Raw genomic sequence first — 11,159 nt, 5'->3', positions numbered from 1 at the left:
GCTTCCGGCCGCCGGGGCGGGCACGCGGTAGCCGGAAGCCGGAAGCGGCGCCGAGGCCGCTTCCGGTCTCCCGCCGCTGAGGCCGAGGCTGAGGGTGCTCGGGCTGCGATGGCGGCCGCGGCGGCGCCGGGGGCGGAGTCGGGCCCGGGGGCGGGGTCGGTGCCGAGTTTGGAGAGCCAGCGGCGGCTGGTGGAGGACGGGGAGAGCGGCCGGGAACGGCCCCTACGACCGGGGGAGAGCTGGTGAGCGATCGGCCCTCGGCGGCCGAGGCCGAAGTCGCGGCCACGATCGAGGAAGGAGGAGGTGGGGGGGGGGGGGAGGCGAGGGGAGGGGCCGAGGCCGTGGGGGGGAAGGGGAGGGGCCGAGGCGGGGTAGTGGCGGCGGAATGGAGAGGAGCGAGGATAAAGGGCTTGGGAAGGAGGGGGGAGGGGAAGAGTGGGAGGGCTGGGGCCTGGGGCCTGGCGCCTGGCTGACAGACAGTAGCAGGACTAACTGGCGCTGGGCGCCGGACGTCGGGCTCTGACCCCTCCCCCTCCCGTTCTGCTCCCCTCCCCCAGGTTCCTAGTGGAACTGCACTGGTACCAGCAGTGGGAGGCCTATGTCCGAGCTGGAGACCAGGACTCTAGCGCCTTCCCCGGGCCTGTCAACAATGCGGAGCTCTTCGAAGGTACTGAGACCTGTCCGGGTCATCAGAAACACGCCCCCTCCCCCCATCCTCCCCTACTTGTCTCTCTCGGTGTCCCTGGGGGGAGGGCAGGCCAGACGTTAGTATCTTGGGAACTGGCTGAGATGGGGCCAGTCTCCAATGTAGCCGCTGTGCCCCGTCCCTCACCTGCCCCCTCTCCCTTCAGACTGACTTTCTCCTTCCTCCGGCTTAGGCACTAGCCAGGCCCAGGACGGTTACGGAGACCCGCCCTGCTGTCTAAAGTTGGCAGTGGGCCATAGGGGGAATGCCTGGGGTATTTTCCGAGAGGTTTTCATTGATAAAGGACACACGTACCTCTTCCCACTGTGGGATATCAGTGGGGCCAGGTGGTAAAGTCAATTGGGCCCAGTCTGGAGTCAGAAAAAACTTGATTCCAGGCAAGTCATTTCATCTGTCTGTTTCCTTATCTGTAAGATGGAGAGATAACGGTATCTTCCTCTCAAGATTGTGGAAAACGTCTAAAAAGTACTTAGCGGAATACTGGACACTCAGGAAACGCCCCATACGTTAGCTGTCATGACAGGCCCTTCACTTTGTAGGAAGGAAGTTAAAGATGAGACCCAAGAAAGCACGTTGAAGACGTGTGGGGGGGGGAGTTGGGAGGAGGGTACACAGGAGGGGCCAGAATGCTTGGAGTAGCTGATCCTGAGAAGGCTGAGATACAAAATAATTTAAGAAAGGTAAATGGAAAAGTCTAAGCAGGGAGCTTTCCATCCCAGGCTGAAGAGCTCTGGGTTCCTCCTCAAAACCACAGGAAACATTTTCTAACACTAGAGTGACAGGGGCAGACATACGCTTTAGGAAGACTCTGGGAGGCAGAAAAGAATTCCAGGTTCCTTAGGAGCCATTTGATAACTTTGGGGGCAAGAGGCCGCTTCAGTCCCCCATCCGTAAAACGGGGAGAGCCCTTTACAGCATGGTTGTGAAGAACAAAAGAGGGACCACCCATAAAGCGCTTATTTCCACGGCTGCTGATCTGTTTGGAAAGTCAGGTTTTGGGGTACATTTTTGCCTTCCATCCTCGTTAGTTCATGCGCATCCCTTGATTCCAAACCAAAACGGACACAACGAAGGGCACCTTAATGGTGCAGCTCACCAGTGTTCTGGCCCGATAGTTCCCTGCCTCTCTTCCTTTGAAGGTTCTAGAGTTAAATGTTACTCAGTTGAACAAGGAAGTCTTGGGAGAGGGCATGTAGGCCAGAAGAGAGGAGAAGCAGGTACAAAGCCAGGAACCCTACTCTGGGTCCCAGGGGCAGAAGGAACCTCAGTCAGGGTGAGTAGAAGCTAGGTATAAGAGTAAGATTGGCTAGCCAAGTGCATGATGGGAAGGGGGCCAGAGTCAGAAGGGTCGCTGGAAGAATGGGGACACTTCAAGCAGTGAGAAGGATGTTGAGGAGAGAAAGGGGCCTCTGCAGAGGAGTAGAAGAATAGCAAGCTGACCCTAGAAAAGAGAGCTTTCTATTCAATAGTCCCTTTTCCCCCTGGTCCTTTTGCCTTCCTTGGGCCTGATTCCCGCACCCTCCTGATCTTGCTTTATGGTCCAGCCATCTTTTCAGACCCTTCATTTTTTTCTTATGATTTGAGTCTTCTTGTTTCCCTTCAGTCCCATCTGGTTTTTTTCCTCCAAGACTATCTCCTCTATAACCCCCCCCCCCCCATACACACACACACACACACCCCTACCTCTTCAGTTTCTGAGATCTGCGTGTCTTTGTCCCCGATCCCCTTCCCACACAGACCAAGAAACCTGGCGTCTGAAGGAACGGCTGGTGGAAGGAGAGGACTATGTGCTGCTGCCAGCCATGGCCTGGCATCTTCTGGTTAACTGGTATGGGCTGGAGCCCGGGCAGCCACCCATTGAGCGGAAGGTGAGGGCCCGTTTGTATCCCTCTCCTTCCCCCCAAAATGGAAAAAGTTTGAATTCTCTTAGGGAAAATACTTTAGTCCAAATGAATTTAGTAGGCAAATTTTTCCACATCTTTAAAAAAAAAAAAAAAAGAAAAGAAAACTGGCTAGCTCTGCAAACTATAGGAGTCCTTTAAGAGGCAGATAGCAACCTTGTACTTACAAGGAAACACAAAGCAAAGGAAGAGAAAAGGTTGTAGAACAATATAGTTAGCAAACGCAGACCCCAAAATTCTTAACAAAATCCTGCAGAAGACCACGGCAATTTATGATGCAATGCAGCGTTAAGTGCAGACAAATTGGAGGCACACCAGGGAGCGAGAACGACCCTGCTTTTTGAGGCTTTCTGCCTGTTATTTGGAAGATTTGCAGGCCCTGAGGAGGTGGTCCCTTTTCCTTCCTTTCAGGTGGTAGAGCTGCCCAGCACCCACAAGGTAGAAGTCTATCTGGTGGAGCTGCTCCTGTGTCAGCACAATGACATGGAAATATCCCGGCCTGCCCAGTTCAGCCGTGCAGACCCTGTTGGTGAGGACTGTTGCCCCAAGTAGGCCCTGTTCTGGATGTGCTAGGGATCACTTTTGAGCCTTTGTTCTTCATTGGGCTTCGTCTGTAGCTTGGGTGCCCTAGGGAAAGGACTGGTTGATGGAACTGGCCCTCCGGCCTCGTTTGCTAGTCTAAGGTAGCATTTCCGTCCCCACCAAAGTCTAGTGTTCTGGATGGGGATTGACCCATGTTGAGGCAGTGGCCCTTCCTTACTGGTCCTCTTGGCAACTCTTCCAGAGTTGGTCCTTCATACGGCCAGGGAGCAATTCTTAGTGGGGCCAGACGAGGAGACACGTCTGTGGGTGAAGAATGCAGATGGATCCTGCGAGAGACTGAGGAACATACATATGTCTGTGTTAGATGCCTGCCTTGGGCCTGGTCAGGTAAGGCCTCAGTACCCCTCGCTCCCCAGAATTCCATGCTGCCCACTAAAGGGTGAGGGGTGCAGAAGAACTAAGAGATTCTGAAGACACAGCTTGCCCTCACTCAGGCCCTGCCATTACCCACAGGTTGTCATCATGGAGACTCGGAACAAAGATGGCACATGGCCTAGCTCCCGGCCTCACATCATGTGAGTGGAGACGAGGCCCAGAGAGGCTCAGGGGCGAACTCGGGGTGGTTTGGGGACCCAGATGGTATCTGTGAGGGCCTATGAAGAAAAGAATGCCGGGGGGTGTTAGAAGGGACCTGAGGGTAAGGGAGAGAGCTCTGGTGATACTCGGGGAGACCTGCGAGCTGTGGAAAATGTATCTTTTGTGTGCTCTATGAAACTTCAGAGGTCACAGGAGAGAGCTTGGGAATCCAGGGGTGAACAGAAGCGTTTTAGAAGGTCGAGAATAGGGATCTTAGGAGTGGGAATATTTGAAGGTTTCAGAGGAGTCTTGGGGTTGTCCGGGAATTCATTGAGGCAAACGTTGACTTCTTGGGGCCTCTAGGAAGAGCGTGTCAGATGAGGAGGACGGCTTCCGGGGCCAGCCAGGTGTCTGTGGTCTCACCAACCTGGGCAACACGTGCTTCATGAACTCGGCCCTGCAGGTTCGGCCTTGAAGTTGGGGGGAGAGAAGACGGGGTGGGGATGGGGGGGGGACCCTCCAAGAGGTCTAAACTTGGCTCCTTGGCTCCTTCTCCATTTCTGCAGTGCCTGAGCAATGTCCCTCCGCTGACGGAATACTTCCTCCACAACCACTACTTAAAGGAGCTGAATTTCTGCAATCCCCTTGGCATGAAGGGCGAGATCGCCGAGGCCTATGCCGACCTGGTCAAACAGGCCTGGTCTGGCCATCACCGCTCTGTGGTCCCCCGGATGTTCAAGGTCACTCTGAGTTTTCCCACAGTTTTCCTCCCTCCCCCGGTGCTAGCACCGAAGTTGATCAAGTTGATCGTTGCTTTGTTCCTTCCTTGCCTCTGTGATCCCATAAGCTCCCACAGGGTTCTTGCTTGTTTGAAGCAGACTGCTCTGTAGACCTTGTTAGCTAATGCAAATTAGTCCCTGCCCACCTGCTCTATTAATCACTGCCCCGGATAATGGAGAGCATTAGGAGACCAAAGGTTTGCTTAACGAGTGGTCCAGGGGGCTGCAGCACCTACCCCTGCACCATTGTGCCCAGCCCTTCTCACTGGAGTCTGGCAGGGGCTGCTTTTGTTGGGGGGGGGGGGGGCTCTCTTCTGCTCCTATCTGTTCGGATAACAAGCCATGTTCTCCTCCACTTGCCTTTGAGCTTTTAAAATCTTGAAAGTGTTTGGATCTGTCTTTTTGAAACAAGGAAAAAACCTTGGCTCTCTGATGGTGGGTTTTTGCCTAAGCCTGTTTAGCTGGACCTGGGTTCCGAGGCTTCTCTCGAGCAGGTCCTCGTTCCCCAGTTGTCCAGAACTCCATGCCATTCTCAGACATTTCTGGCTCCAATTCTTGTGCTGATTTCCAAGTCTTGTTCAAAAATGTTTCAGCTTTGTCAGGTCCGCGGACATGGGGAGCAAGCTCCAGACGCGCTTTTCTTCGTGTGTTTTTCTTCCCACGCCTTTCCGAATTTTTTCCCCAAGTCTAATTTGGGTAATATAAGTTTGCATTAAGCGAGAACTGGCTGTAATCGAATCCGGTCCTCTCCAGTTCTCTCTTTGGAGCTCAGTGAGTTGGATGCGACCCTGATTCCTCAGCTGTGACCCAGAGTCTTTCTCTGACTCACTGGTTGCTCATGTGATCCCTCAGCTGTTGAGCCAGAGCCCTCTCTCTTGGAAGGGTCATTAAGCTCCCTGGTGACCCTCTGAGTGTCCTCCAACACTCCTGAGCCCCTCCCTGACCCTGCTGCCTTTCGCATTCCCGTCTCTCCTGGGCCTGCCCTTTCCCGTTAACCCCGAACCTCCGTGCACCCCGCCAATCGTCTGCGCGATCCCCTGCATCGTCTCCTTGTGGTCCCCGGTGGGGTCAGTGGTGACCCTTCAAGTGTCCTCCAACACTCCCGAACCCCTCCTTGGTTCTGCTTCCGTTTTTGATTCTCAGCCCTCTCGAGGCCACCCTGAATCTCTGCTCCTTGTGCCCTCAGACGAAGGTCGGCCACTTTGCCTCCCAATTCCTTGGCTACCAGCAGCACGACTCCCAGGAGCTGCTCTCTTTCCTGCTCGATGGGCTGCACGAGGACCTGAACCGGGTCAAGAAGAAGGAGTACGTGGAGCTTCGGGATGCTGCTGGACGGCCTGACCAGGTAGGGCTCAGGCCCGGTACTCTCTGGGGAGCTTGCAATGACACCACCCTGTATCGTGCTCTTCCCCCCGACTAATCATTCTCTGCTGCCGGGGGTTCCCTGGCAGGAGGTGGCAGATGAAGCCTGGCGAAATCATAAGCGTCGGAATGATTCTGTAATTGTGGACACGTTCCATGGGCTCTTCAAGTCAACATTGGTCTGCCCTGAGTGTGGAAAGGTGTCTGTAACCTTTGACCCCTTCTGCTACCTGAGTGTTCCTCTGCCTGTGAGCAAAGAACGTGGCATGGAGGTCTTCTTCGTTTCTATGGACCCACGCCGAAAACCCGAGCAGGTGACCCTAAGATGTTCAAGAGTAGAGCGCAGAACCCCAGGAGAATGTGGGGGAGGGGGGAGAGACAGGTAGCGCTAGTTATCCAGAAGCGGGGGGGTGGGGGTGGGCCTCAGGTCTGCTGCATGACAGGCATGGAAAAGAATAAAGCTGTGGGGAGAGGTGGGCATGGCATGGAAAGCCAGGTGCAGGGACTAAAGAATGGACTAGGGCCACGACCCTGGCGCGAGGAGCTAGACAGGCAGGAGGATGGAGCCTCGTTAGCCAGATGCCAGAGCAGCAGAGAGAGACAGATGGAAGGGTTCTCCCCAGACAGCCGGGCCTCTGGTGCCCAGGGGCAGAGTGAGAGGTAGCACAGGTTTCCGACCCCCCCCCTCAAAAGAACCATGTCCCAAGGTCACCCAAAAAGGTTTCCCGAAATAAATAAAAGCCACAATACAGCAGAGCGAATGGGAACGTATGGTGTTCAAAGTCACCCCGCGGCCCGCTTGAGGCCGCTGCTCTCGAGGGCCCAGCATGTGATGCCAGAACCCAGGAGACGCTTAGTCACACACAGAGGAGACACTGCAGATAGGGAATGATGGCGACAGGAGCAGAACGGAGGCCAGGGCCACACGCTGCAACAAACAGCACAGGAAAGCACCAGGCCCAGAGAGGCCTTGCAGACACACAGGGGCAGGCATGGGCCAGAAATGTGGAAACGCAGCATTGGGCACAGGGACAGACACATGGCACAGAGAGAGAGCTGGCAAAGAACACTGCAGTGGGAGCGTGGCTCCCGGGTGCCCCCGGAAGTCCATGCTGTATGTGAGCCGGGCCATCTTGTCCCCCACAGCATCGTCTGGTTGTGCCCAAGGCGGGGAAAGTGTTGGATCTCTGTGTCGCCCTGGCTAAGCACACGGGCGTCTCTCCGGACCGGGTAAGTGCTTGCGCCCCGAGGGGAGCCGGGGAAACCGGCCCCCTCAGGCTCCCGGCTGCATCGTCTCCCGCCCTCCACAGATGATGGTGGCTGACGTGTTCAGCCACCGCTTCTACAAGATCTACCAGCTGGAGGAGTCTCTGAGCTGCATCCTGGACCGGGACGACATCTTTGTGTGAGTCAGGGCGAGGGAGGCCGGGGCCGCGGGATGGGATGGGATGCCGGGCCCGGACCCCCGTCTTCCTTACACCCAGCGTCCCTCCTCGTGATCCAGGTACGAGGTGTCCGGCGGGGCTGGTGGTGGAGAGGGCACAGGGGAGGACGTGGTGCTGCCCGTCTACCTCCGGGAGCGGACCCCAGCCCGGGACTACAGCGACTCCTATTACGGCCTCATGCTTTTCGGGCACCCCCTACTGGTATCTGTGCCCCGTGACCGGCTCTCCTGGGATGCCCTCTACCATATTCTGCTACACCGCCTTTCGTAAGCCGCCCGTCCCCCAACCCCAACACCCCGGTTTACTAGGCTGGGCAGAACCACCCAAAAGAAATGGGACCAGCTGCATTTCCCGCCTGCGGCCTGAGGCCCCGTTCTAGAAACACTGACTCTGGGGAGAATAGAGGGAGAAGGTGGAGACGTGGCAGAGTCCCAGACACACCTCTGGTTCTCTCCCAAAAAATCCGCCCCTTCCCCCACGTGCCCCGTGGCCAGGTTCCCCCCCGGCTCACGCCCTCTCCCCAATCCCAGGCGCTATGTCACCCGACCCGAATCGGATGACGAGGAGGAGGATGAGGATGACGACGACGATGATGACGACGAGGAAGATGAGGACGACGAGGACGAAGATGACGAAGAGGAGGAGGAAGACAACAGTGAAGATGATGAGGACGAGGAAGAGGAGGACGATGAAGAAGATCTGTATAAGCGTCCCAGCAGGCTGAGTGAGGGTGAGGTTCTTTAGAGGAGGGGGAGGGCCGGTCACCTGGGAGGGTCTGGGCAAGGGCTGGGGTCAATGGGCCCTTCTTTCCGGAGTCTGCCTCCTCTAACACTCTCCCTCTCCTCCCTGCCCATGCTCGCTCCCTGCCAGGCGAGGAAGATGAGGAAGCGGAGAGGGGGGGGAGTACCTTGGATGTCCGGCCCTCTACGGAGGGCTCAGGGGCAACCAGCGGGGTTCAGGTAGGGGAGGTAGAGGGGGAGGGCCCTCCTCCCAGTCCCCCTCCCAGTCCCCCTCCCGGCCCCGCGAAGAGGCCAAGAAGGAGGCGGCGCCGACGGCGGCGGAGGAGGCCCCGGCGGAAGGTCCTCTTCAGCCTCCACACTGTGAATTCCAATGGAACCAGTGACCGCAGAGGCTTTGCTGAGGATGCCAATGGAGTCTCTTTTAACTGTAAGAGAGAGAAGGCAGGGATGGGGGCGGGGAGGGACGGCTGGGTGGGGGGGGGCCTCTCGGGAAGCCCACGCTGAACCTGATCTACGTCCTTCCCGTGCAGCCCAACCATACATCGCCATCGACTGGGAGCCCGACATGAAGAAGCGCTACTACAATGAGGTGGAAGCCGAGGTTGGTGCCCCTGCCCCCGAGCTGCCCTCGAGCTGCCCCTTCCTCTCCCTCCCTCCGTCCTTCTGCTCCAGACCTCACCCCTTTTCCACTCCCTGCGCAGGGCTACGTGAAACACGACTGTATGGGCTATGTGCTGAGGAAGGCCCCTGTGCGCCTTCAGGAGTGCATCGAGCTGTTCACTACCGTCGAGACTTTGGAAGAAGAGAATCCCTGGTGAGGGAGACCCTGGGGCCACCCTTCTCTTGGTGAGGGTGGGGAGGAGGCCCGACGGGATCGGGCAGCCTTCCGGGGCCTGGGGATGGAGATGACATGCGTCGGGCCCCTTCCGGGTTCTGCCATCCAGGTACTGCCCGACCTGTAAGCGCCATCAGCTGGCCACCAAGAAGCTGGATTTGTGGGCCCTCCCTGAGGCCCTCATCATCCACCTGAAGCGTTTCTCCTACACCAAGTTTTCCCGTGAGAAGCTGGACACGCTGGTCGAGTTTCCCATCCGGTCAGTGCCCAGGCCGGTCCCTGGGGAGGTTGAAGTACCTGGGGACCGGGGACCTCATCGATCTTCCTGCCCCTCCCCCCCTTTCCTCCCCAGGGACCTCGATTTTTCTGAGTTCATCATCAAGCCAAGGACTGAGGCTGACCCGACACCCTGCAAATATGACCTCATCGCCGTCTCGAACCACTACGGGGGCCTGCGAGATGGGCACTGTATGGGAGGGCCTTGGGGGGTGGGGGTGGAGGGACTGGCCCCGCGTGGGGGGGGCCGCCGCTCCCCGGGGCTCACGGAAGCAACTGGCTCCCCACAGACACCACGTTCGCCCGGAACAAGGACAGCGGCCAGTGGCATTACTTCGATGACAGCAGCGTCTCGCCCGTGTCCGAGAGTCAGATTGAGGTGGGCAGTCGTGGTGAAGGGGGTGTGTGGGTGGGTGTGACTGAGTGTGAGTGAGTGTGTGTGTGTGTGTGTGTGTGTGAGAGAGAGAGAGCATGTGTGCGCCAGCGCCCGCGGGTGCGGTTCGGTCCCCAGGTGCAGGTGGCCCCGCCTCCGACCCTCCCCGGCGACCCTCCCTTTTCTCGTTCACCCTCACAGTCCAAGGCGGCCTATGTTCTATTCTATCAGCGGCAGGACAAGGTGCGGCGGTCCCCAACCCGATCCGGTGCGGCCAGCACGGTCTCCACACCCCCTGGTGATGGCCCAGGCCCCTGTCCCCGGGCCGAGCCCATGGACATGGACTGAAGGGGGGGCTGGGGGGGAGAGGGGGGCCACACCCTATCCCCTTCCTTATCCCCACAGATCACCAGCACCCACTGCCCTGGACCATCTCAGGTACTGCTCCCCAGGGCTTCCCTCTAGCCCTCTCTCCCTGACCCCGGGGACCCCCAGCCATGGCCGCTGCCCCCTCCCGTCCCTGGGCTCATCCCTCCACAGGCAGCCGCTCAAGTGCCTGCCCTGCTCCCAGTCAGAGCAATAAGTCCTGGCCTCCCTGCCCTCCCGCCCCTGCCCCCTCCTCGATGTGTTTCTCGTCATTTTGTAATTTATGGTCCGCTGCCCACCGGGGGGCAGCCAGGGCGAGGTCTTCTGGGTGGGGGAGAAGGCTGCCGCGATGAATACAGAATGTATTTTATTACTGATGCCCCTCCCCCTCCCATCTGGTCCCCATTGTACATAAAAGCCCGTGTTTCACCTGGAGCAGCTCGTTCTTGCGGCATATTTACATGGGGCGTGGGCCAGAGGCCGCCACAGTCATGTCGGAGGGCACAGCTGGCAGTGGGAAGGAAGGTACGGGGGCGGGAGGGGGGACCGGCCCCCTCGGCAGCCCTCCTCAGGGCCCTCGCAGGCCCCGGATGCTCTGGCGGGACGGAGGAGCCGAAGCCCGTGGAGCCGAGCCTTGGGAGCCTCCGCTGGGTCGGCCGCTTGGCCTTAGCGCCTGGCTCGGGGCGGGGAGCCTGCGGGCATGGGCTGGACTCCACGTGGAAGAGCAGCTCTAGGCCCACGGGGAGGAAAAGCTCTCCAGCACTGGGCACGGCTGCCGGGGGGCCTGGAGAGCCACCGGATCTTATGTGGAGGGGTGGGGGGCAGGGAGGAGCACGGATCTCGGAAGGGACGGCGGAAGCTGGAGGAGCCTTGGGGAGGCCGGGCCAGCGCCCTCCCCGGCCCGCGGTCTCAGAGCCGCCCTTCTCACTTGAAGCTGCCGCGCTGCCTCGGCCCGTCCAGTAAAGGGTGGACTCTCCTTTCCTCTCCCTTCAGCTCACTGGGACCTTCCTCAAAGCAGCATCCTTCAGTTCTCCATGCTTAGCCCACCCACCTTAGGTCCCCAAGCCCTCCCCAGCTCATCCTGCCCCAAGCCCCTCCAGCCCACCTTGTCCCAAAAGAGGAACTCAAACTTGTCTAGGCTCACTCGGCCAGCTAGTGGCTGAGGCTGGATTTGAACTCGGAACTCTGGAGCATTATACTCATTGCCAGCCTGCTGCCTGTAAATTGTGCTAATAAAATCTTTATCGAGTGGGCAAA

The 11,159-nt window shown here is 58.3% G+C and overlaps 1 protein-coding gene across 2 annotated transcripts; it reads left to right on the top strand.

Annotated features, from left to right (window-relative positions):
• The first annotated feature begins 8 nt into the window (after nt 1-8).
• USP11 (ubiquitin specific peptidase 11) lies at nt 9-11,159 on the top strand. Of its 2 annotated transcripts, XR_012483910.1 has the most exons (22): nt 9-242; nt 558-667; nt 2,444-2,574; nt 3,019-3,136; nt 3,392-3,537; nt 3,664-3,725; nt 4,090-4,189; nt 4,293-4,466; nt 5,692-5,850; nt 5,957-6,181; nt 7,014-7,097; nt 7,178-7,272; nt 7,372-7,578; nt 7,843-8,042; nt 8,183-8,479; nt 8,583-8,653; nt 8,754-8,866; nt 8,997-9,146; nt 9,240-9,355; nt 9,454-9,542; nt 9,738-9,974; nt 10,321-11,159. XR_012483910.1 is itself a non-coding variant. In XM_074277203.1 (21 exons), exons 1-21 carry the CDS (start codon nt 109-111, stop codon nt 9,882-9,884), a joined length of 2,928 nt encoding a protein of 975 aa, XP_074133304.1. In that variant the 5' UTR covers nt 9-108; the 3' UTR covers nt 9,885-11,159. The 2 variants fall into 2 exon arrangements, 1 of the variants encoding a protein (XP_074133304.1); XM_074277203.1 differs by having other exon boundaries at nt 9,738-11,159.

The sequence above is a fragment of the Sminthopsis crassicaudata genome, chromosome X (genome assembly GCF_048593235.1).
Source record: "Sminthopsis crassicaudata isolate SCR6 chromosome X, ASM4859323v1, whole genome shotgun sequence".
Taxonomy (NCBI): domain Eukaryota; kingdom Metazoa; phylum Chordata; class Mammalia; order Dasyuromorphia; family Dasyuridae; genus Sminthopsis; species Sminthopsis crassicaudata.
The sequence above is the reverse complement of the archived record's forward strand: the minus strand, read 5'-3'. Positions and strand labels throughout refer to the sequence as shown.

Coding starts and splice junctions, on each gene's coding strand:
- USP11 (XM_074277203.1), top strand. CDS start 109: ATGGCGGCCGCGGCGGCGCCGGGGGCGGAGTCGGGCCCGGGGGCGGGG. Junction 4,190..4,292: donor TCATGAACTCGGCCCTGCAG/GTTCGGCCTTGA, acceptor CCATTTCTGCAG/TGCCTGAGCAATGTCCCTCC. Junction 8,867..8,996: donor TTGGAAGAAGAGAATCCCTG/GTGAGGGAGACC, acceptor TCTGCCATCCAG/GTACTGCCCGACCTGTAAGC.